Source organism: Hyaena hyaena, unplaced genomic scaffold (genome assembly GCF_003009895.1).
Source record: "Hyaena hyaena isolate Hyena2069 unplaced genomic scaffold, ASM300989v1 scaffold_85, whole genome shotgun sequence".
Taxonomy (NCBI): domain Eukaryota; kingdom Metazoa; phylum Chordata; class Mammalia; order Carnivora; family Hyaenidae; genus Hyaena; species Hyaena hyaena.
In genome coordinates, this window is record NW_024080717.1 from 689,638 (window position 1) to 715,047 (window position 25,410).

At 42.6% G+C, this 25,410-nt stretch overlaps 1 protein-coding gene across 1 annotated transcript in view; it reads right to left on the minus strand.

Moving 5' to 3' along the window:
* FRMPD4 (FERM and PDZ domain containing 4) overlaps window positions 1–25,410 on the minus strand; it is a 541,790-nt gene that overhangs the window by 174,439 nt on the left and 341,941 nt on the right. Inside the window, exon 2 of the mRNA XM_039234277.1 lies at window positions 17,341–17,457. Within this exon, the coding sequence (XP_039090208.1) occupies window positions 17,341–17,457 (117 nt within the window). The remainder of the gene's footprint in view (window positions 1–17,340; window positions 17,458–25,410) is intronic.

A 25,410-nucleotide genomic window follows, 5' to 3' on the forward strand; every position in this document is an offset into this window, starting at 1 on the left:
TATTTCCCCTTTTTTTACTATACATTTTGAAACTATAAACTTCCCTGTTAGGTCTGCATTCATTGTATCACATAAGTTTCAATACGTTGAGTTTTCGTGTTAATTTCTCACTCGGTATTTGATAATTTCCCTTGATCCATTTTCTTTAACCAATTAGTTGGTTATGTGCACTGTTTAATTTTTACAAACTCATCAGTCTCCCAGTTTTCCTTCTTTTGTTGACTTCTACTTCCATTCCATCGTTACCTGAAAAGATATTTTATATAACTGCATTCTTTGAAAATGAAAACTCATTATTATGACTTCTTTCCGGGGCTAACATGTAGTCTATCTTGGATAATGTTTGAAAGGTTCCTAAAGAATGTATATTGTGCTGTTGTTGGGTACAATATTCTGTTGATGACTGCTTGGTGCAATTACTCTATTTCCTTATCGTCTTTCTGTTTTATCTATTATTGAAGTTGGCTATCGGAAGTCTCGTACTATCACTGTGTCACTATATATTTCTTTCTTGAATCCTGTCAATGTGTGCTTCACATATTTAGAAGCTTCTGTATTTGCTGTATAAATACTTGTAATTATTACATCTTCTTGGTGAATTGTCATTTTATCATAATATGATATCCTTCTTTGTCTCCTGAAATACTTTTGGACTTAAAATCGATTCTGTCTGATATTAGCATGGTCACTGCTTCTCTCTTTTGATTACCGATTGCATTTAAGTTTTTCCTGTACGTTCACTTTATTGTTGCGTCAAAAGTGAGTTTCTTATGCACAGCACATATTCAGATTCTGGGTTTCTAAAATAACATCCGCCTAACTATGCTTTTAATTGGGGAGTTTGATCTATTTGTACTTCACGTAATTACTGGCAGAAAAGGAATTTTGCTACATGAATTGTAATTTCTTAAATCTCTATTTCCATCTTTTACTACCTTCCATTGTGTTTCATGGATATTTGTGCTGGCATGCTTTCATTCCCTTCTTAAAGCCTTTTCATTATATATCTTATAGGTTATTTCTTTTTTTTTAATTTTTTAATTTTTATTTATTTCTAGGAGAGAGACAGAGAGAGAGACAGCGTGAGCAGGGGAGGGTCAGAGAGAGAGAGGGAATCACGGACTCTGAAACAGGCTCCAGGCTCTGTGCTAGCTGTCAGCACAGAGCCCGACGCGGGGCTCGAACCCACGAACCGCGAGATCATGACCTAAGCGAAAGTCGGACGCTTAACCGACTAAGCCACCCAGGTGCCCCTCTTATAGGTTATTTCTTTGTGGTTATCGTTACAATTACATAAGACATTGTAATATTATAATATTCTATTTTAAACTGCTAACAACTTAATTTCAATTGCATACAAAAGTGGCTTTGATAGCTCCACCCTCTCCTGGCACACTATGTTTCTGATGTCCGGAATTACATCTTTATACATTGTATAAATATATGAATAATATATAAACATATATAATATATAATGTATAAGTCATTTGCATAGACTTATGTTATTTTTAAATGTTTTCATTATTTAAATTCTATACGGGAATTAAAACTGAATTGGTGCACGAAAATGACATTAAGAGAAGCTATTTTTGTCAACATGTTTACCTTACTGGAGAACTTTATAATTTCATTTGACTTTGAGTTAAGGTTTAACATCATTTCATTTCACCTTGAAATATTCCTTTCAATATTTCTTAAAGAGTAGGTCTTGTGGTAATGAATTCCCTCAGGAATTGTTTTTTGTAGAATGTCATAATTTTTTCATTTTTGAAGGACAGGTTTCCTGGATACGGTATTCTGGTTGAAAAAATTTTTTTTGTATTTCAGCAATTTCAATATATCATCTCGCTCATTCTAGTGCACAATGTTTTTGCAGAAGAATCCACTCATAACCTTATGAAAAGATGAGTTGTTTTTCTTTTCCTGCTCTTTAAGATTCTTCTCTATGCCTTCAACTTTTACAGTTTATTATCTGACTAGCTGTGTGGCTTTTTGAATGTATCTTGGATTAAGTTATTTGAGTTTCTTTAATGACCATGGATATTTCTTTCTTCAAGTTTGGAAAGTTTTCACTACTACTTTTTCAAACACAGTCTCTGCCTATTTCTGACCCTCTTCTCATTCTGGATTTCCAAAATGAATAGAATGTTGCTTATTAGTGTCTCACAGTCTCTAAGCTTGTCTCCCTCTTTCTTCATTCTACTTTTCTTTTTGCTACTTGACTACAACTTCAGATGAGGTGTCTTCAATTTCACACAGTTTTTTTTCCCCCCTATCTGATCAAGTATGCTGTTTATCTACTCTAGTGTCCTTTTCCTTCCAGTTATTGTATTTTCCAACATCGGAATTCCCATTGGGAGTATTTTATATCTCTTTATTGATATTCTCATTTAGTTCATGCAGTGTTTCCCTTGTTTCATTTAGCTGTCTCTACCTCTGTTCTCATTTAGCTCATGGCACATTTAATGACAGTTATTTCGATGTGTGAAAGAAAGATACGCACATGGATCTGGATTTCATTAGAGTCACTTTCTAGCATTTAATTTTGTTGCTTTCTTTGTCCCATGTTTCCCTGTTTCTTAGTATGCCACTGTTCATTATTCTAGTTGAGAAGTGGGCATTTGAGGGGAAAATCTCTTCCAGCCTTTATAGACAGGTTTTGTCTAGGGAAATACTTCACCCGTCAGCCTAGACAGAGACCCTAGGATATTTCAACCATTTTCTGAGGCTGTGTCTTCTCTGGACTTGTGCGTGCGATTTTAGTCACTTTAAATTCAGCAGGTAACTTGTTCCCACTTCTCAGAAACCCATGATCTCTTATCCCTCCTGACATCTGCCAATGGATCTGAAGTTCGAAGGGTCCATACAATAGCATCTATTTTCAAGAGCTTCCAAACAAAATCTTTAGTTCAGTCAGCACTCCAAGTCAGGGGAGGAAGATTACAGTCCCTCAGGAAATCCCAAGATAAGCTAAAACACTGGGTCCAAGTACTGTTGCGTTGTTTCTGTCTTGAGTGAGAATCTTTGATGTAGGCTGTGTCTTCCTAGTTCCACACAGGGGAGGGAACATGGACAGGTATGCAAACCCATATGGATTTAACTATCTCGTTAGCTGAAATTCTTTCTTTGCTTTACATCGGTCAGGGTACTATGACTTCTTAATTGGTCTCTACAACACTCACACAGGTATATTGCTACATAATAGAAACACAATTTCTCTGTGGGAGAGCATTGTGGTAAAGCTTTCTGGACTGTTATCTTGTTGATATCACCCCACTTTGAGTACTTCTTACATGCAAACATATTTTACAACACTTCTAGAAGATTATAGAGTTCTCCTTTATCTGACATTCAGTTTTGTCTACTGTAAACATCTTAGAGTCGCATGGGAAATTTTTCACAATCCGTGTACCAATACTGATACGGTATTACTAGTTAAAGCCCATATTTCATTCAGATTACCTTCGTGTTTACATCTAATGTCCTTTTTCTGTTCTACAGGGCCATCCAGGGTACCACATCACATTTAGTCGTCATATTTTCCTAGGCCCCTCTCGGCTATGAGCATCTTATCACTACTTTTTAGTGACATAAAACAAAAAATTCTTTTCGTTAGTAAAGCCAAATTTGTTAAGAATTTTCTGTTGCTCATAACTCACTAGGTTCCCAAATTATACTGTTTTCTAGTCCAAACACACTATTTTCTAATGACAAAAATGGGGCCGGGCCCATAGTGTACAAAGGATTACCCGCCATTACACAACTAGTACTGAGAAGAGCTGGGATCCTGGCCCAAGAGTACTGACCGCCCAATTTCTGTCCTTTAGGATTCTAATCCACTTGCTGATGGGATACAGTGTAGTTGCACTACTTCCGTAATTCCCCTTCATTACATTCTGAGTTTTGGATATCTGATAAACAGGCACACTATGATACGAATCAGTGACAAGGACATGATGACCTTTCAAGGCCTCAAGGTTCTTTTAGGAAATATAGGGCTTTATCTATGTGCTCACATTCTGGGAGCGAAATGTATACAGTAGAATGTTATTGGGATATTATGTTACCTGACTTAACTATCAACATTTTTCCTAACAATCTACTGAAGATAATGCTGCAGCAAAAGTTCTATTCACGTATCCATTAATTCACCCATCTCTCTATTTATATAAACACATACCTAAACATTTTCTTCAACAAGTATTTACTGAGCACCTACTATTGCCCAGACAATATTCGGGGCATGCAACTCAACCCTGATTAACCTCTTTTATCTCTTGTAGGGGCAGTCATGAGTATCCAGTAATTTTTGGATCGAAATGAAATAGTATCAGTATATGGAAATCACTAACTCCCTTTAATGTTTTGTGAGTTCCAAGTAGAAATCTAGGCATGATAATGTGGGAAACTGAACGTTAATCACTGAGCTAAAAAAGAAGAACTAGCTGAGGAGACAAGAGAAGGAGTGAGTTTGCGGCAAAAGGAGGGGAATGATGTCACAGAAGCCAAGAGAAAAACTTAGAAGAGAACATCACCAGAAATGAACTGGGGACTTTTATATGGGAGCTTTATAAAATTCCTCAAGGAAAACGAGCAGTATTACTTCAAAACACTATGGACAATTAACTTTTTCTAAGTACAATGGGGCTGTTTCTCTGTAGACCACTAGTGACAACAAGTTGCTATGTAATTTTCACTTCCCTAATAATCATTTGCAGTTGCTTTTGGCATTCCATTGTGACTGGGTTTTATGTTGCTATTGTTGCTTTCCCTTCAACTCCTCCCACAAAGGTGCTGAGTGGCTGTGGGAGCAGCTGCAAACCCTGTGATCAGCTGACCTCCTCTCCCTCAGCCCCCATCACAAGGAAGGGGGAAGTCATGACATTCTTACAGTGACGGTTTGACTTCTCTGTTGCATTTTGATGATGTTAATCCTACAGCACTATTTAGAGGTAGGCCACGAATGTCAGAGCTGTGCAGGAAGACCTTACGTATAGTAGATATACCATGGAACTTTGCATTACTAACAGTAGCTGAGAAAAGGCACTTTATCAATGTCTACTATAAATTCCATTGTGCATAAAATAAAAGGCGGCTTCCCATTTCATGAGAGGGCTTTATAAATTTATCAGATAGTTAACTAGAAATAATAAGAATGGGGTCAAATGCAAGATACTCCAGAGCAAGGGTGGGGAAAAAAATTCCACCCCACAGGACACATTCGGCCCCCAGCTTGCTTTTGTAAATAAAGTTTTATTAGAACACAATATGTTTACATATTTACTTACATTTATTTACAGATCCATTTATTTACATATTTCCTATGGCCGTGTTCACACTACAATGGCAGGGTTGCATTGCTTTGAGTTGTGAGAGTCACCACATTGCTTCTGAAGCCTAAAATATATACAATGTGACCTTTTACAGAAAAGGTTTGCTGAAATGGCCTGCAGAAAGAAGGGTTGGGGCAGAGGAAGAAAAATGTCTATCTTTTGGTGAGAAAATGCATCATTAACAAGGCAGAGAGAGAACTTTCTGAGGGAGTCAATATCTAGAAGCAATCTGTCCTCTGTGCTAGGTGTCTCTTGAAAAGACGACATGAAAAAAATGATTTAAAAAAATCCATAAGTGAGCTTGGGAGATGAGGGCTGAAGGCTAATCAGTCTTTAGCAGTTATGGCCTTCTAAGAAAAATGAATGACCAAGCAATCCTGTCATATATCCTTTCTTACTTGGCTTCCTTCCCTGTACTGGCCGTCGACCTACTGAAAATGATGACCGAGAAGGAAAGGGAAAGATAGGGCAACCCATAGTTACAGTGCCTTTCAGTTCTTCTTTACCTAAGAGCAAGCCAACGATAGGGAGCTTTGGTAGAGTGTCGTCATACCAAGAAGTAAATGAAAACCTGTTAAATGAAGTTCGTATACCATTTCTACGTTTTGGGTAGGAATGAAACACATATAAATGTAGAAGCTATGCAATACAAATTGTGTAATTTCAGTGATTCTGCATATGAGCAAAAAGCTCTTACGTTTCCATCGAAAACTCACATTGCCCAACAGAAGGATCATCAGTAATTTTCATGTGAATAATACAAAAATCTTACCTTTTCCTTCCTTAGAATGGTGCTAAATGGAAAATTATGAAATACTGGCAAACCACAGAAGAAAGGGAAAACTTATAGAGTTCAGTACCTTTATGAGCATATTTATCCTGCTCTTTGAGGAAGGGGGCTGATGCTTCTCTCTGCAGTGGGGGCAGAAAATGATGTGTTTGGCCCTGTGTACCTGCGGGCATCCTTTAGACCAAGTAGTCTTCTTAGACAGTCTCCTGTGGCCTTCACAACGGGAACTGCTGTTATCCAGCCTGTCCTCCTGGAGCCACAGAGGGGCACCCTCCATGAAAACAACAGAGCGATGTGCCTACTCTGGACCCAGGCTCATCTGTGCGTCCACAGGCACAAACAAGTACTGCCATGTGTCATCATCTGTGCAACTGAAGGGACTCTTCTCCAGAAAATGGCCATTGATAACAAGGATTCATGGAGGCTTCGGGAGGAGAGAGAGAGAGGACAAGAGTCTGGCAGGGATTGTGGTTTCAAAGCCCGGAGGGGCCACAAGTGACACTCTCTAGAAGCAGCTGTCCTCCCCTGCTCTGATGCACGAGTGCAGACCACGGGGAGAAGACACGTGCCACAAAGGTCATACCATGTCCTCTTCAGCCAATTTCCTTGGCAGAAACACCCACACACGCCACTTGGCATTTGGCACAGGCCAGAGTCTCCTGGCTGGGCCCCAGCCTTAGGCGATGACATCAAAATTGCTCTCTGCAAGGGTTGGCTCAACCCTGAAAGAGCTCCAGAGGCCGCTCAAAAGAATCGAGAGGTGGTAGCAGCCTCAAGCTACTATTTCAATTACAGGCTGTGACGGAAACCTGGTCCTCCGGGTGCTCCTCCTTTTCATAGTCTGGCTGTCCCTGTGGTCCCGATCGGCCTTCGTGACCCATTTCACTGACATCCCTCGAGGCTGCAGAAACGCTCAGGAGAAGAAAGAACCAATCCTGTTCGCCGCCTAACCCGCTGTCCACAGCTCTGCTTGAATGTGCGTGTCCCAACTCCCTTTCGTCAAGCGGCCCAAGGAAACTCAGGTCATTACAATACTTGGGCCAGCTGGACAAATGAGCCAAGAGCTTGAGAGATTTATGCACAAGTGACGGACGGGTGAAGGAACCCAGCAAAATGTCTGGAACAAATGCAAAGAGAGATCGCAACAGCCTCTGACACAGGAGAAGCCTGCCTAGTCCGGCTCTGGGGGCCATGTGCCAAGTTAGCATAGGACTGATAGTGTCATTTCAGAGGCTTCCTTTTATTTTAAAAAAAATTTTTTTTTTAATGTTTTATTTATTTCTAGGAGAGAGAGAGACAGCGTGAGCAGGGGAGGGTCAGAGAGAGAGGGAGTCACAGACTGAAACAGGCTCCAGGCTCCGAGCTGGCAGTCAGCACAGAGCCCGACGCGGGGCTCGAACCCACGAACCGCGAGATCATGACCTAAGCGAAAGTCGGACGCTTAACCGACTAAGCCACCCAGGCGCCCCTACATTTATTTATTTTTGAGAGACAGAGTGAGACAGAGAGTGAGTGAGGGAGAGGCAGAGAGAGGGAGACACAGAATCTGAAACAGGCTCCAGGCTCTTGAGCTAGCAAATGAACCCTGACATAAACTATGGACTTTAGTTTTTAAAAATGTATTGATACCAGGAGCGCCTGGGTGGCTTAGTCGGTTAAGCATCCGACTTTCGCTTAGGTCATGATCTCGCGGTTCGTGGGTTCGAGCCCCGCGTCGGGCTCTGTGCTGACTGCCAGCTCGGAGCCTGGAGCCTGTTTCAGTCTGTGACTCCCTCTCTCTCTGACCCTCCCCTGCTCACGCTGTCTCTCTCTCTCCTAGAAATAAATAAATAAAAAAATAAATAAATTATTAAATAAAAATAAAAAAAATAAAAGCCCTTCCGTCAACTCTGCAAACTTACCTTCCAGCTGGGAGCAGTAATTATTAACTCAGCAGATAGGTGCTTTGTCAGATTTGAAAGAAAACAAATCTGTTCCAATGAAGGGAATAAACAGCCCCTAACGTTCAGCCAGGGAAGCTTTTGCATTGACACGACATAATTACCTTTCATTGCATGTAATGATGTTATCACATTTAGTTTATTCCTCTGAATCCAAAATTATAATATACCTCCCTCACTTAAATGGATGCTTGGGATCCTAAAGGAACTCATTTAACTAAATGGCATTTGCTTTTGCCATGAGGACGTTTTTCGTGTTTCATGAAGAATTCATTGTGTGTACTTGGAAGCAATGGATTGTATTTAAGAATTCTTCATCAAAACACAAAAAAACGAGGCAAACTATTTCTTCTCTAACATAATGCCAGTTCGTAACTCTTATATTTAAGAAGTCACAGCATCATAGAGCAAGCCCTCTGAAGTAAGTCTCTCCTATTTGCATCCCGGGCACACCTTTCCGTTTCCACAAAAACCTTGCGCATTTCACTCCCAGAATCAAAGGGTAACGACTTGTGTAATCACTCCAATCCATGTGTCCTTTGTTGGATGCCGATCTTTAAAAAATGTATGTGTATTTATTTTTGAGGGGGGAGCAGAGGGGCAGAGAGATGGGGAGACATCAGATCCTAAGCAGGCTCTGGGCTGTCAGCACAGAGCCCAAAGTGGGGCTTGAACCCACAAACTGTGAGATCATGACCTGAGCAGAAACCAAGAGCCAGACCCTTAACTGACTGAACCACCCATGCACACCTGTTGAAGGTCTTTTAATAATGTAGGATCAACAAAGCAGGAAATTGACATCTATTTCAAATACAAAAATATTGCAGGGGATAGTGGATACTACCACAATATCCAAATCCAACTTTACAACGTAACTCTTGTTGACTTTTTCTTTATTTTAATTTTTAGAAAAGGAAAAGTTAAAGAGAACTCTTAAGAGAACAGACTAAGGGACTTATCGACAGAAAACAGTAAGTATTCTTATAATAAGAATAAGACTCGCTTAGGATATGTCGGGGTAAAAACAAAGCAAAAATCACCCAAAGAATAATATTAAAATTACCAAATAATGCTTGATAATCAATTGCTTCTTCCCTCTTGGGGACATTTGAATTATACTAACTAGGTAAAGCCTAGGGGGGCTATTCTTGGGTTCACAAGTACGAATGAGGTTAAAAATAGGCTATTTCTATTTTCCAGGATGACAAAGTCCTATCATTTTGACGTGACGCTTCTGCTGTGGTTAATAAAAAAGGGAGGCGGGGCACAGAAACGGCTTTCATTTCCTCAGATCATTCTTTTCTGGAGCTAGAGAAGCCAAAAGCACACTTCACGCTGACCACTGAACTGAGTGGCAGGTGGGAATAGCTACACTTCTCCCAAGGTGGGCAAAGTCCACACTAGAGAACAAAGTGAATGCTTCCCCGTCTCATTACTAAGCTTGACTACTCAAGTCTCAGCATTGAACTCTGTTGCATTAAGAAGATAAGTGACTCAGTTTAATTGCCCACCATGGGAATTGTTGGCAGAGGAATAGAACGGCGTGCCTTGTCCAATAAGCACGCAGGGCTGCTTTGCGTAGATTCACACGGTGGCCAGAAATGCAACAGGCCAAAAAAGAAGAAGAAGAAAACAAAGAAGCCTCTCAAATGTAGAACTTGAATACTCAGGGCATGTCTTTTTGCAAGGACCCTCCAGTCTCCTTTCCCACCCCCTATATTTCTATCCCCAGACGCCAACTGGGCTGACTCTTCCTTACCATCTATCTTGCCAACTAGTGTTCCAATACTTATTTTGGTCATTTTTAAATTTTTCATTCAATCTTCCAAAACCAAAGTCCCAGATTTACGAAGCACATCACTGTTGCATTAAGCATCGCCAACCACACAGTCCAAAAGGCATGTTTTTACTCCATTTAACTCAAAAATGGTATATTACTGACACACAGGGCTCCCTATTCTCTATTATACATATTATGTGTCTCTAAGGAGGTTAAACAGATCTTGCTCAGTGGAGAATGATCATAGGCCTATCATGTCCACCATACTCTTAAGATCCTGGAAACGAAGACATTGTCTTACTAATCTTGGAATCTTCAGCATATAGTGGTGTTCAATGTACGTTGGGTGGATTTATGTTGGGTGAGCCAAGGAGTGCTTTTATAGGAAGCACATGGCCAAAGAGGCTGACAGCCATTACTAAAGACACTGAGTGGGGAAGGTATGACAGGGACAGATGGAGGTGAGCTGAGCTGAACACACATTGATAGGGCTACGTAAACCTAGGGGTGTTGATTGACGCGATATAATAGAGGAGGCTTAACACGGATTGGACGCCCTTACAAAGCCAGAACAACCGAGGTCTGCTAGTCTGACGACGGGGACCAGATGCTGGTGGACTAGACACAGGATGTGGCAACCCTGCTTCCTGTGAAACTCACCTTTTTTGGTAAAAGTAGATTCCTCAATGTACCTTCACTATCTCACAGGTCAGGTGTCAAGGTTTCATGAAACGTTCAGGCTCCCGAGAATTTTCTAAACTTGGTTCATCCAAATGAGACCATATTTGAAGCAAAAGGATATATTCTCAGTAATCAAGGGAGAACAATACTCAGAAACCAGGACCTTCTGTGCAGCCATGGCTGTGTGCCTCTATATCCACACATGTGTATCATCTATACCCATATCCTACCCATAGGTATATCCATATCCACAACTATATCTTATAGCTCTATACATCTGTATCAGTAGCTTTGTAAATATCTATATTTACATCTACAACTACAATCTATATCCACCGACATCCACAACTACACTGACATATTTATTGAGAATGTTACTACAGCAAACATCTCAGAGTGCTTCATTTTCTCTGTAATTCTTTCTCTTTCCATCCCTCTCTCCCTCTCTCACCCATTTCTTAGCAGGACACTGTCCTGAGACTCTTTTCTTTCAATCCAGTTTCTCTCTTCCCATCTGTCCCTCTCCCTTCCCATGTTTTGCTCTTTCTCTTATATCGTAATAATAAGCAATGGAGAAAGTCTTCTTTTATATCTCCCATGTTTCTGTTTTTAAAGTTTATTTCTTTATTTTGAGGGGTGGGGGGAGGGCAGAGAGAGGGAGCGAGAGAGAGAGACAGTCTGTCAGTGCAGAGCAAGCTCTGCACCGACAATGCAAAGCCCGACTTGGGGCTTGAACTCATGAACTGGGAGATCATGACCCGAGCAGAAACCGAGTTGGACCCTTAACTGACTGAGCTACCCAGGCGCCCCTACATCTCCCATGTATCTTAAACAAGATTCTCTGTTGCTCAAATCAATGTATTTCATATTTTTCTAAGAAGAGCCACAAAGGTTGTCCTTTTCTAACGCAGAGTTTGGTGTATTTGAACGTGCTATGTCTTGTCACTAGGCACACATGTGAAAAAATTTGGAAAGCAACGTGTGATTAGTCTGAGTCTCCCTTCTATCTTCTGGGAAGGCGATCATCATTCGTCAGTTAAATAAGGTCATGTACGGGAAAATGTTATAAATCAACAACCACTGCTGTTCATGAGAATCACCTGGGGAGTTTCTGAAACTCTCCTGGCTCCACCCAAGATCAAGGAATATGCACTGAACGTCTGTGTTCCTCCAAAATCCTTTTGTGGAAACCCTAATCCCCAAGAGGATTAGCGCCCTTCTAAGAAGAGACTTAGAGACATGATCCCTCTCCCTGTGTCCCACTGTCTTGTGAGGGTACAGAGGAAAGGAAACTACCTGCAAGCCAAGTGAAGGGCCCTTCCCAAGAACCCAACCAAGCTGGCACATGGATCTGGGATTTCCAAGCCTCCAGAAGTGTGCAAATACATTTCTCTGCTGAAGCCACCGGGTCTGTGGTGTTTGATTCGAAAGGCCCAAACAGACTCGGACAACCAGGCATCAGCAGTTTCTACTGTTCCTCAAGTTATTTCAATGTGCAGCCAAGGTCGATAACCACTAAACCACAGACTCTATAATATGATACAATAGGTACTTTCCTATGTGTATACTGACATTTAAAAACTGATGATCCCTATGTATTACCGACTCATTATAGAATTTAGCTTATTGGTCCTACCTTAAATAATTGAGGATGGGAAAGGGAAGATGAAACCTGAACACAATTAACTACCCTGGGCTGTGTTCTGAAGGGACTCATCATGCTAGAACGAGCTCATTACTGAGCTAGAAGAATCTAACTTTGAACATGTGAAGCGTGGTTCTTCCCATGGCTTTATTAATAACTTGAAGGTAGTTGTACCTCCATCCAAACCAATTGTCTGATGTGGGTTATCCTGTGGATCCCAAGATGAAAAACGGAAGACATCTAATCTGTTTCAAAGGGGATACGTAAAAGAGTGAAAACTTAACTGCAAAGGTGCTAATTAATGGTCACAGTTTAATTTTCAAATTGTTCTTTTAACTTACAAAACTAATGAGTAGAGAGATACTCCCAACTGCAAACCAGAGCACCGCAGAAACTTTCATAATTAGAGTATTTCTGTGTAATGGAAAAGGGGGAAAAAAAAACCCCACCAGAATGATCCTCATTTATAAAACTCATCAGTTATAAAGGAGCAAACACTTTTGAAAGAAGAGCTGTTCTTAACATGGGAAAACAAGGAGTCTGAGAGAAGTGTGGAAATTTACTTTTCAGGTAAACAAACCCTAGGGATTTAAAAAAGCGACACTGGTGACATTGGTTTTGAAAGTTGCTATTTAGTAATCAGTGCAGGTGTCTTCCATTAAGTTCCTGATTTGCTCTTACAGGTTTTAACAGCTGGCATTGGGCCAGTGTAAATGTCAAAGTCACACCTGGGCTTGCCCTTGAAAATGTCAATGGCACCAAGGAAAATGCATGTGGCCAGAGCTAGCTGGGATGTCTGGACAATAGGCCTTGGTTTGGGTTTATGTATATGGGTCAAATGGTTTGGAATGTGTGGGAGCCCAGACCCCTCTAGGGAAAAAGCAAAATCCATTTTCATTCGAAAAGCCTAAGATATACCTGCCTACATTTATAATCTGTATCTTGTATAAAGTAGATTTCCTTGGCAGAAATTTTTATTGCTTGGAGTCCAAACATCTAGGCCACCTCAACTGAGCCAATTACAAAAATTTATATGTTACCAAATAGACGGCACAATAGAATATGACAAAATATTTTCTCTCCCGCAATAGGAGGGGGTTGGGTGAACTGTACGAAATGGGAGAAATTCAGAATCTGGGTATATGCAACATTGTCTGTCTTTCTTCCAGTTTTTGAGCTTTCTGGGAGATTCGACTCCCACGACCATTTCCTGTGTAGTTTCTATGTGAGCACATCCTCGGGATAGCCTTGAAGAGCCAGCGGGCCACTGCCACAGGCTCCTTGAGGTGGGTCATGTTCAAGGGCAATTTGAAGATACCAGCTCTCCCCATTGCAAGAAATTCAAGGAAGAGGAGAGACTTCAACCACAGAGACTGGAAAACTGACCCCAACATTCATGCATTTTTCATGCAGATACCTTCCAATAATTACTGGGAGGTGCGAGGCTGTCCAAGGACCAAATCACACAAAACAATCTTGGAAATATTTTTATCTTTATAAACATGATCCCTCACCTTCATAGTGACTCCGTCGGCTTGTCAGAACCCAGTAAGACTGAATAGAACAAAGAGTGCAGCCTGTGGTCTAAAAGAGATTCCTTTGGCCTGCAATCTCTGCTCCGTTGTAGTAGGCTAGGATCAACCACGCACAATGATCTCAAATCTATTTTCTAAGTGCTCATATTTAAGAAAAATTGGGGTGCCTTGATGGCTCAGTCGGTTAAATGGCAGATTCTTAATTTTGGCTTGGGTCACGACCTCGTGGTTCAGGAGTTGAAGCCCCGTGTTGGGCTCTGTGTGGGCAGTGAGGAGCCTGGTTGGGATGTTCTGTGTCCCTCTCTCTCTGCCCCTCCCTCGCTTTCCCTCTCTCTCAAAAATAAATAAACTTAAAAAAATATTTCACTTGGGTTGTAAAAGTAAGCAGAGCAGATGTCTGCTTTTTTGATAAGCGCAATATAAGAACTCATCTCCACTGTATATATAAACCACATCTTCTTTATCCATATTACCTGGCAACGAGAAAGAATGAAATCAGGTCATTTGCAGCAATGTGGATGGAACTGGAAGGTATTATGCTGACTGACATGAGTCAGTCAGAAAAGGACAGATGTCATATGTTTTCACTCATACATGAATCTTGAGAAACTTAACAGAAAACCATGCGGGAAGGGTGGAGGAAAAACAGTTACAAACAGAGAGGGAGGGAGGCAAACCACAAGTAACTCTTAAATACAGAGAACAAACTCAGGGTAGATGGGAGGGTGGAGGAGAGGGAAAATAAGTGATGGGCCCTGAGGAGGGCAATTATTGGGATGAGTACTGGGTGTTGTTCTATGTATGCCAATTTGACCATCAATTATATTTTTTAAGTTATGGCACAAAAAAAGACACATAGACCAGTGAAATAGAATAGAGAACCCAGAATTGGACCCACAAATGTACGGCCAACTATTGGACCCACAAATGTACGGCCAACTAATCTTTGACAAAGCACGAAAGAGTATCCAGTGGAAAAAAAAAGACAGCCTCTTTAACAGATGGAGCTGGGAGAACTGGAGAGCAACATGCAGAAGAATGAAACTAGATCACTTTCTACAGTAGAGAAACCCTAGAGGAGAAAGCAGGAAACAACCTTCTTGACCTCAGCAACAGCAATTTCTTACTTGATGCATCCCCAAAGGCAAGGGAATCAAGAGCAAAAATGAACTATTGGGACCTCATCAAGATAAAAAGCTTCTTCACGGCAAAGGAAACAATCCATAAAACTAATAGGCAACTGATGGAATGGGAAAAGACAGTTGCAAATGACATATCAGATAAAGGGCTAGTATCCAGAATCTATAAGGAACTCACCAAACTCCACACCCGAAAAACAAATAACCCAGTGAAGAAATGGGCAGAAGATATGAACAGACACTTCTCCAAAGAGGACATCCAGATGGCCAACAGACACATGAAACGATGCTCAGCATCCCTCCTCATCAGGGAAATGCAGATCAGAATCACACTGAGATACCACCCCATGCCAATCAGAGTGGCTAAAATGAACAAATCACGAGACTATAGATGCTGGCAAGGATGTAGAGAAATGGGCACCCTCCTACACTGTTGGTGGGAATATAAATGGGTGCAGCCCCTCTGGAAAACAGTGTGGAGGTTCCTCGAAAAATTAACAGGAGAACTCCCCTATGACCCAGCAGTAGCACTGCTGGGAATTTACCCAGGGGATACAGGAGTGCTGATGCATAGGGGCACATGCATCCCAATGTTCACAGCAGCACTCTCCACAATAGCTAAATCATGGAAAGAGCCTAAATGGCCATCAACTGATGAATGGATCAAGAAGATGTGGTTTATCTATACCATGGAATACTACATGGCAATGAGAAAGAATGACATCTGGCCACGTGTAGCAACATGGATGGAACTCGAGGGTGTTATGCTAAGTGAAAGAAGTCAGGCAGAGAAGGACAGATACCATATGTTTGCACGTATAGGAGGATTAGGAGGAACTTAATGGAGGACCATGGGGGAGAAGAAAGGGGAAAATAGTTGGGGAGAGGGAGGTAGGCAAACCATGAGAGACTCTTGAACGCTGAAAACAAACTGAAGGCTGATCGGGGTGGGGGGGAGGGGAAGGGCGTGATGGGCATGGAGGAGGGCACTTGTGGGGATGAGCACTGGGTGTTATATGGAAACCAACTTGACAATAAACTATGAAAAAAATATGTATATTAAAAAAATAATAAATCAAAGTGAGAAAAAAAATTTTTAAAATAAAGATCAGGATTAAACAAGAAAGAACTCATCTCATACATTTCCAAAAAACCAAAGAACTATAGTGACTGGTTCCTCCAAAATAGCTTGGTGGTTCCTCCAAAAAGTAAACGTGGAATTACCTTAAGACCCAGTCATCCCACTTCTAGGTACACACCCACAAGAATGGCCAGCGGGGACTCAAATAGATACGTGCAATGCTCATAGCAGCATTATACATAAGAGCCAAAGGGTAGACACCACCCAAATTTCCATTGACAGATGACTGGTTAAGCAAATCAGCTGTATCCATACAATGGAATACATACAAAGGAAAAAAAATTCAGCCTTGAAAAGGAATAAAGTTATTCTAGATACTACACCATAGATGAATATTGAGGGCATTATGTTAAGTGAAATGAGCTAACAACAAAAGAACAAATACTTTATGATTTGACATTGTATGAGATATCTATAATAGGTAGATTCAGGGGTGCCTGGGTGGCTCAGTTGGTTGCATATCCACCTTTGGCTCAGGTCATTATCTCAAGGTTCATGAGTTTGAGCCCCGCATTGGGCTCTATGCCGACAGACCAGAGCCTGGAGCCTGTTTAAGATTCTGTCTCCCTATCTCTGTCCCTCCTCTGCTCATTCTCTCTCTCTCTCAAAAATAAATATTTAACAAACAAACAAAAAAACTAAAGAAAATAGGCAGATTCATTGAGACATAAAGTAGAATAGAAGTTACCAGTAGCTGGAAGAAGGGAATGGGAAGTTATTTAATGAGTACAGGGTTTCTGTTGGGGATGATGAAAGAGTTCTAGAAACAGACAGGGTTAATGGTCATACAACCTTCTGAGTGAACCTAATATCACAGACTTGTACACCAAAAAATGGTTAAGATGTTAAATAAAATATAACGTTATGTTATATGCACTGTAAAACATAAAAACTGTACCAAAAACTCAACCTTAGCCAGTGTCAGTGTGAGAAACTCATGACTCAACCAGTAATGCACACAACTCTTGCAGCTGATGTTTTAAGTTGCCAATGAGCCAGTACCATTTCTGCCTTGAGCATTTCTAGAAAGCAATTGAAATGCTACTCCTCCATGTCAAACTTACTTCTAGCCTCAGACAACGAGTACAACTGGCGTCAGACTCACTACTGAACACTTTTTCTCTGTCCCAGAGTTCCCTTACTCCACCCCGACTTACTACTCTCACATGGCACGTGCCCAACGACGAAGCAACCTCATGTCACAAGACGCAGAAGACAAAGACGATTAAGATGCCTTGGGTAATGGCCTCACAACGTCTCAGACCCTAATGTATAGTCAATTGCTGAGTCATGGCTCGCAAGAGAGACACAGAAAAAGCAAAAGAGTTCACTGTTCGTGCCGTCAGTTCTACCTACTTGATGAAGCAGTCCCGGCCATCCCGGTTCGCAGTCATCTCCCATCCATAGGGTGGTACCTGGTTCAAGCCCCAGGTTCCCGAGGGAGGTGGCCAGCCCGAAGACTTCGTCCTGTGGCTGGAAACAGAAGAGAGAAAAAGAAAAGCATCATTCCACCTGACAGGTGAACATTTCTTCAGAAACCAAGTCCAGATGGAGCAGAGCACTCGCTCCTTTCATCTGTGGGCAGTGCTCTCATCTGATTGAATGAATAATTTCTAAAGAGTGTTTTTGTGACAGGTACCGCGCTCATCAGTTTCCTTGATATTGTCTTCCTTCCTTCCTCTCAGACATGCTAGGAGTCACACACATGTATCCAATCGCACGTATTCCATTTGACAGATGAGGAAACAACAAAAGACTCAGAAAGATTAAGTAACTTTACAAAGGACCTACTACCCGTTTTGAATAGAAGTTTCCTACACTTTCCATGGCACTCCATAATCCTGACACCAGACATTGGGAAGTGTGGCACATAAACAGGATCCCGCCACAATATAAATACATACATGTAAGCACTGTTTTTATGGATATTAAACGAAATTTTTTAATGTTTACTTTTAAGACTGATAGAGCATGCGAGTAGGGAAGGGGCAGAGAGAGAGGGAGACACAGAATCCAAAGCAGGCTCTAGGCTCTGAGCTGTCAGCACAGAGCCCGATGTGGGACTTGATCCCACAAACTGTGATTTCACGACCTGAGCCCGAAGTTGGACGCTTAACCGACTGAGCCACCCAGGCACCCGTGTTTTTTTTTTTTTTTTTTAATATTTTTATTTATTTCTAGGAGAGAGAGAGAGAGAGAGACAGCATGAGCAGGGGAGGGTCAGAGAGAGAGAGGTAGATACAGACTCTGAAACAGGCTCCAGGCTTTGAGCTGGCAGTCAGCACAGAGCCCGACGCGGGGCTCGAACCCACGAACCGCGAGATCGTGACCTAAGCGAAAGTCGGACGCTTAACCGACTAAGCCACCCAGGCGCCCCCAAGCACCCCTGTTTTTACTGATACTAAGCAAATAACATGAAGCCACAGTTTCCTGGACTCCTCTAACCAAAGCACAAAATTTCCACTCGTGTTAACCATGCTCCAATCAATGTGAGTCACAAAACCGGACACAAATCTCCATTTAAGTTCCAGTGGAAATCCACATGTTAGCATTCATACTTTTAAGTCCAAACCTTAAATTTCAATCAGCAGAAAAAGGGAAGAGTAGGCTACAGAGAATCTTCCAGAAGCCTGCATTCGCAAAAGCAAAAGGGAAGGGGAAGTAACTGCATGTGACCAGCACTTGTACCACAAAGAAATATGCAGAGCCATTTTTGGATCAACCAACATCCCCCCTCATTCGATCCATTCACGCCATGTGAATTTTCTTCCTGGATGGCCTATAAGTTCTGGGCATTTCCAAATTGCAAACTGAGGTCAACCCATGTAGGGGGAAATCAGTGACGGCTTTCCCAGGGCCTCACGGTCACCATCTCGGCACTGCACCTGGGAGCCTCTTATGGGACCCCAGGCATGACAGCCATGACGTGCACGTGGGTATATGAGAGCTCTCCTACAGCGAGCAGGCAATTAGGGGGTGTCACTTTTCTGTGGAGACCCAGCTTTTACTTCCCCAGAACACAGGGCAACGCACCGCAATTGCGCACCCAACGCAGAGATCTGATAATGCACTAGACGTTTCTGCAGGCACGGGTGAAGGAAGCCCATTTCCTGTAAGATTTCTCAGGAGGAACTCGATTGAATCATTTAAACCACCTATTTGCTTTTTTCCAACCTTGCTTTCAGTTTTCCCACATCCTTCGTGAAGTGCGGCAAGCCAGAGTTCACAAAGCTACTACACGTCTGGCAAATTCAGAATCCCATCACAGGATTCGCTCTTGCTCCTTGGCTATTAAAAGAAAAGGCAAGGCCACAGTTTCTGTTCCTCTTATTCGTGCAAAATTCAGCGGTGGCAATTTCCTCTGGAGGTTTTATAAAAATGTGCTGCTTCCCGGCAGCTGGAGAACACACAAATTTTCCATCCCGTGGTAATACCAAATTTCTCTAAAGAAATATAGCGAATTTCTCTAAAGTACCAGAGAATGCATTTAGAGTGCTTTCTAAGGTTGGACAAAGGACATAAGCCCTTAGTGGCATAAATATCTAGCCTTGGGAGCTGCTGGTTTGCTCTCAGATTACGAGGGAGATGGTCTGGGGACCTATTCTCCTGGTTCCAACCTCTGTGTTTTCACTAGACTCTGCACCACTCGCGAATGTCCCCATCCCACAACTGCTATGAAAGACACAGATTTTTCTACTAGGCGTGCAAAGAGATGGCATTTTGCATAGTAGTAGAAGCACCAGCGCTTGTAAAAGTAGAGTTCACTTCCTGCCTTACTTCAGAGGCCTCCCTGATGCACGTACTACACCTATGTCAATACGGCTGTATACCGAACTCCTCAGTTTGGGAAGCACCGTGACTCTGCGCCCAGTGTTGGGGACAAGCCCTTTATTCCCCACGCCCACCTCCCTGGGAGTCCATTCGGAGCTCCTGAGCATTCTTCCCAGGTGCTGACACCTTTGGTTACTTCTCCTCTTTGAAGAATGTCTTCCTTTTCTCGTCCAAGTTCTTATCAGCCACTAAGTTCTTCGTGGCCACTTCTATGACACCCTAAGACAACATTGGAAGTAAGAACCTGATGTTCACTACGGAGGATGGTCAGCAGGCTGGCTCGACAGATCACTTGCAAGAATGTCCTCCAGCCCAGGGTTGCCAGGTTTGCCACTTGTAAACACAGGACCCCGAGTTCAGTGTGAATTTCGCATAGACAATCTTTTCACAGATGGGTATCTCATATAAAATTTGGGGGATACAAATACTAAAGAAATCAACTCTTCATTTCTCTGAAATTCACATTTTACCGGGAATCCTATATTTTCTCTGCCAAATCTACACTAGCCCCTCAAATAAATGGATACCCAGATTCTCTCACAGAATCAAAGAGGACAGCTTACCGACGGAACTAAACCATCAAAGTCCAGAATCTTTAAGATTGGCCTTCACCTAGTAGTGGGACCAAATCCTACCATCACGGAGTCCACGACGTGGTAAGAAGAACACTCAGCTTGCTCCCTGCACTCAAACCTAAGAACACATTTCTTATGTGCTGGGGTGGGGATGGGGTGGGGGTGGGGGTGGTCTGGGGGATTACAAGTAGGCATGGGGTAGAGTGTATCTCTTTCCCAAACTGAGCGGATAAGAATCACTTTGCAGTGCTTGAAAACTATAAAGACTACCATATCCTAGAAATTATGGCTCAGCAGGTCTGGATTAGAACCAAGAATCTATGAGTGAAAGAGAGAGAAAGAGAGGGTTGAAAGAAGCAATTCACATCATTCTTCTCTTTTGCGTAGGATTGCCCATTTCAACTGAATTTCAAATACCCAAAGAATAATTTATAATGTAAGTATGTCCAATGCAATATTTGGGATATATTGATAGGAAAAAAAATATGTGCAGAGGTTGTTGAAAAGCTAGATTCAGCTGGACAGCCTGTAGTTTATCTGGCAGCCATGGGGTTTGGGAAACATCCAGCAGCCTGAGTATCTCTTTGGACTGTTGCATAATGTGAAATCTGAATTTTATCGAGATCCTCAAATGATTTCACAAATGCATGAAAGTTTCCTCGGTGCAGACCAACTCTGTGGTTTCCAACGGGAAGCCTGGCTACACACTGGAATCACAAGGAGACACTTGTTAACTCCAGATGCCTGGGACCAAGGCCAAGCCGACTGAGTCAGAGTATCAGAGGATGAGGCATAAGCATTGGTATCTCACCCCAAGATGGCTGCCCACCGGTAAAGGTAATTCCACCCTTTGTATTTGCATCAGAGCAGGAAGGGGTGACACTCAAGAGTCTGTACCTTACAGCAGCACCAAGCAATCTGTCACAAATGCAAAATTGGGGGCACAACCCAAGACCTACCAAGCACAGACTTCTGAGATGATGGGGCTGACCCAGGAATCTCTGTTGAACAAGCCTCCAGGCAGTGTGGTGCCCACTCAACTTGGGAACCACTGGGTTACAATCAGACTCTCTTTAATCCAAGCTCTGCCATTTCTTTTCCATAATCTTGACCAAGTTCCTGGACCTCTAACCCATCCGGTCCCAGCCAGTCTGTAAATGGTAATACAACCGGGTCCTTGGGAAACTATTAAATTGGTTTTGTACGGCGCTCAGTACAGTATGTGCAGAAAAGTCTCTGCTGGCTACATCTCCACCTAACACTTGAGATAATATAGGATGTTGCGGGTTTACGCAGGAATAGGTGGCTTTATTCGCTCTCTAAATAGAAGAAGGGCGAAGGGCTCAGTCTTCTGTTCTTTTCCAGTCTGGCAAGAGCAGGGTGAGAAGGAGCTGAATCAAGCCAGTTATGTTATACCTTCTTACAAGGTCACGAGTTGAGTTCAGCTGTTCTCAAAGCAGCCGAAAACATCAGAAAGTTTTGCCCGGGAACCAGTAACCCCAGCTGTGTGTGTGATCCTGGGTATAGAGGGCCAGTTTCCCCTGGTCTCAGGCCACGCCTTGAGATTTCTTGCCACCGCAACGTTCTGTCGCTTCAACCTGAGATCATGGTTGTGTGAACCACTTTCAAACACTTAGCTCAGCCATAAAAATAGCGACCTACATTGCGAAGGCTATTTCCGTCGTTCCAGAAATTCCCGACCGATGACTGAACTGGTTTGCAACTTTGGGCTTCTCACATCTATTGTCTGCAACAGATCGAAAATGTCCTGGACAAAAAAGATCTTCACAGAGGATGTGAAGTGAGAGTAGCCATAAAGAACATGGGCACGTCTCTGGCCCTGGACCCAATGTGGATGGCAAATCTGTCCAAGGAGAAGGCAGGCTCTTAAGTCACTGTATAGGCCTTCACTTGGTTTCTGAGTTCCTAGAAACACACCTCAATGTCAGAGAAGGGGATGATGTCAGCGACGAGGAAGGTGAGGTCTGGATCCAAAGTCCTTACTCAAACAGCTTCAAATGGTGCCACTCACTAGCTTGGTGACCCTGGACACAAACTCACTCGAGTTAATTTTTAATGCCTGTGAAACACAATTAGTCTCTCTCAGCGATTCTCGCCTAGGGGTGGGTTTCCCACCGGGAAGAAGCTTGTTTTGGAGACATTTCAGGTGGTCACAACCGGGGCGTGGGGAGATGCCAGAGACATGTAGTGTGTAAAGGCACGGAGTGCACAAGACGCTACTATGCAAAGACAAACTGACAACACGGCCCCTGCTTAGCTTACGAACTTGTGAATAAGAAACAAAATGATGGGGACACCTGGGTGGCTCAGTCGGTTAAGCGTCCGACTTTGGCTCAGGTCATGATCTCACGGTTCGTGGGTTTGAGCCCCATGTCGGGCTCTGTGCTGACAGCTCAGAGCCTGGAGCCTGCTTCAGATTCTGTATCTCCCTCTCTCCCTGACCCTCCCCTGCTTGCTCTCTCTCTCTCAGAAATAAATAAAACATTTTAAAAAATTAAAAAAAAAAAAGAAAACTAAACAAACGACATACCCCAAGCCTTCTTGATGTTTCCACTTAAAGCCAAATTAAGAAAAGCAGAAAGTGTCTTTCCATCAGAATGAAAGACTTCAAACACCAGGTGGGTCACGGACTAGCTTCATGGCTTTTGGTAAATCACTTGGCCTCTTTGGATTTTAGTTCTAAGTGTCCAAATAAAAATACGAATACCTAGCTCTCAGTGATGTTATGCAATAAATGATTTATGCAAAGTCCTAAGGTACCGTCGTTGACTCACTGAGAACGATCTCAGAAAACACTGTTGTGTTATAAGTGCTTATCACTGCCAGGAAGGTCATTTTTGTATTTGACCTCGGAGTTTTAAACAGCACTTTTATATACAGAATTTAATCTGATACTCACCAGTCAGCTTCATCATGCAACAAAATGCCCGCTCAAGCATTAATGTTTTGATTTTCAAGATGAAGAAATGGAGCTCTGAGAGGATGTGTAACTTGCCCAACGTCCAATGGAGTCACCAGATTGTCTTCACTGGGGGGAATCGAGCACAGCAATTTGGAAGGGACACCAAATGCTGTGGTGAGCAGTGTATTTTTCATGGAATGTACCAGGGACAGAAACGGTGGGAAAAAGGGAACAGCGTCTGAAAAATCACTCTATGCAGCGATCCTATTGCTTTGACACAGCTAGTGAGGAAAGTATCTATGATGAACCCAGAGCTTCCCACCCCAAGTTCCTTATCACGTACATAGTGTTACCCTGAAGTGTGACTTACAGGCTTATTTCTAAACCTGGTAATATTTAGGACCACCGGCCAGAATCAACCTGCATCCTTTGAAAGTGGCACTGAGAAAGTAATTATCGGGTCCGTTTCAGACACCATAAAACCTAAGCCACGTGTAGTCAGTTAGTCATCCTCGGCATATTACGGCTTCAAAAATTCAACAGAATCAAACTGCGACCCAGAATCTGATCATCCTTATCTCTCTGGACTCCCCAGGATTATTTTCAGAATACCCCAAGGTTCTTGTTCATTGTCATGCCACCCGGGTGGGTTCCCAAAGCTCCACGTTTGGCGGCAGCCTTGAGGTGCCCTCACTGGACTGGAGGGGCCCCGTGCTACAAAGATTCTTGTCTCCGTGGGTGAGGAAAGAAATGACTGGACAAGTCTTTTCACTGCGGTTAATCATGCTATTGACGCACCGAGTACTTGGTCCTGCACAAGGCTGCATTGTGCTATCTCAGAACATAACTCTCTTCATTCAATCAGGCCTCGGTACAGAAGTCACAGCATGACGATCGCACACACGAGCCAACAGCTTTCCATCCAACATCCCTTTTGTAGATGTATCTGGTGCCGGCGCTTGTGCCGGACGCTTGACTGATCCTCAAGATAATATCAAAGACACGCAGACGAGAGTGAAACTCATCTTACCAATCCTTGGTAAGATTTCCCGTCTGCGTTAACAAGGAATATTTTTTAAAAAATACAGTAAAAGGGGGAAAGCAGGTAGTTAAAAACTCATCGTTATTGCCAAACCTCAGAGGCTGAAAAAACTGTATACATTCCAAAGTCGTTTTAGTCAAACAAGAATGTATTATTAATCAAGAGTTTAACAGTGTTGAAAGACATTTGGATATACACTTTAATAACCAGATTTGAACATATTTTGGATTACTTTCGCCTGCCACCCATGCCTAGAGTCCCTAATCGTTGCACAGAGTGGTGGCCATTAAGGGTATGTGTAGGTTTGCCTGGAATTCAACTTCTGATTTTCGCAAGGTCCATTTGCATCCACCCGTTCACTAAATTCCCTAATTCTGTGAATCGAGAAGGATGACTATAATGAGCCCTGTCCCATTCCAAATAAAACAGATAGAGCCTGGACAAGGTGGCCAAGGACGCCCAGAGAGGCGACACAGAGCTGTAAATGTTAACAGTCAACAAATCAAGATTGGAGCCACTTTTGCAGGAGGACTCTTGTTCTCCCTTGAAGGTTGACTCCTCACCCCCAGGTAAGCACATGACGTCAAGTAGGCATGGGCTGGGCATGTGCCTGCGAGGGGGTCTTCTTCACCCTTCTATCTCTTCTATTCACACTGGTGTCTAGCAAGTAAGAGATATGAAGTGAATTAATAAGAGGAAACTGAGGTACATAATGCTTCTAACACAGAATCTTACACATTAAAACTGGGGCTCCATGCCTTCAGGCATTTAACGCTGTGTCAGGGAAAAGGGGTAGGTGAGGAGTTTAATAAGTGCTGTTATTCTGCTAAGTGAAATAAGGCCGTCAGACAAAGACAGATGTCGTACGTTTTCACTCATATGTGGATCTTGAGAAACTTAACAGAAGACCATGGGGAAGGGGAAAAAAAAGTTACAGAGAGGGAGGGAGGCAAACCGTAAGAGACTTAAATACTGAGAACAAACTGAGGGCTGATGGGGGTGAGGGAGAGAGAAAGTGGGTGATGGGCATGGAGGAGGGCACTTGTGGGGATGAG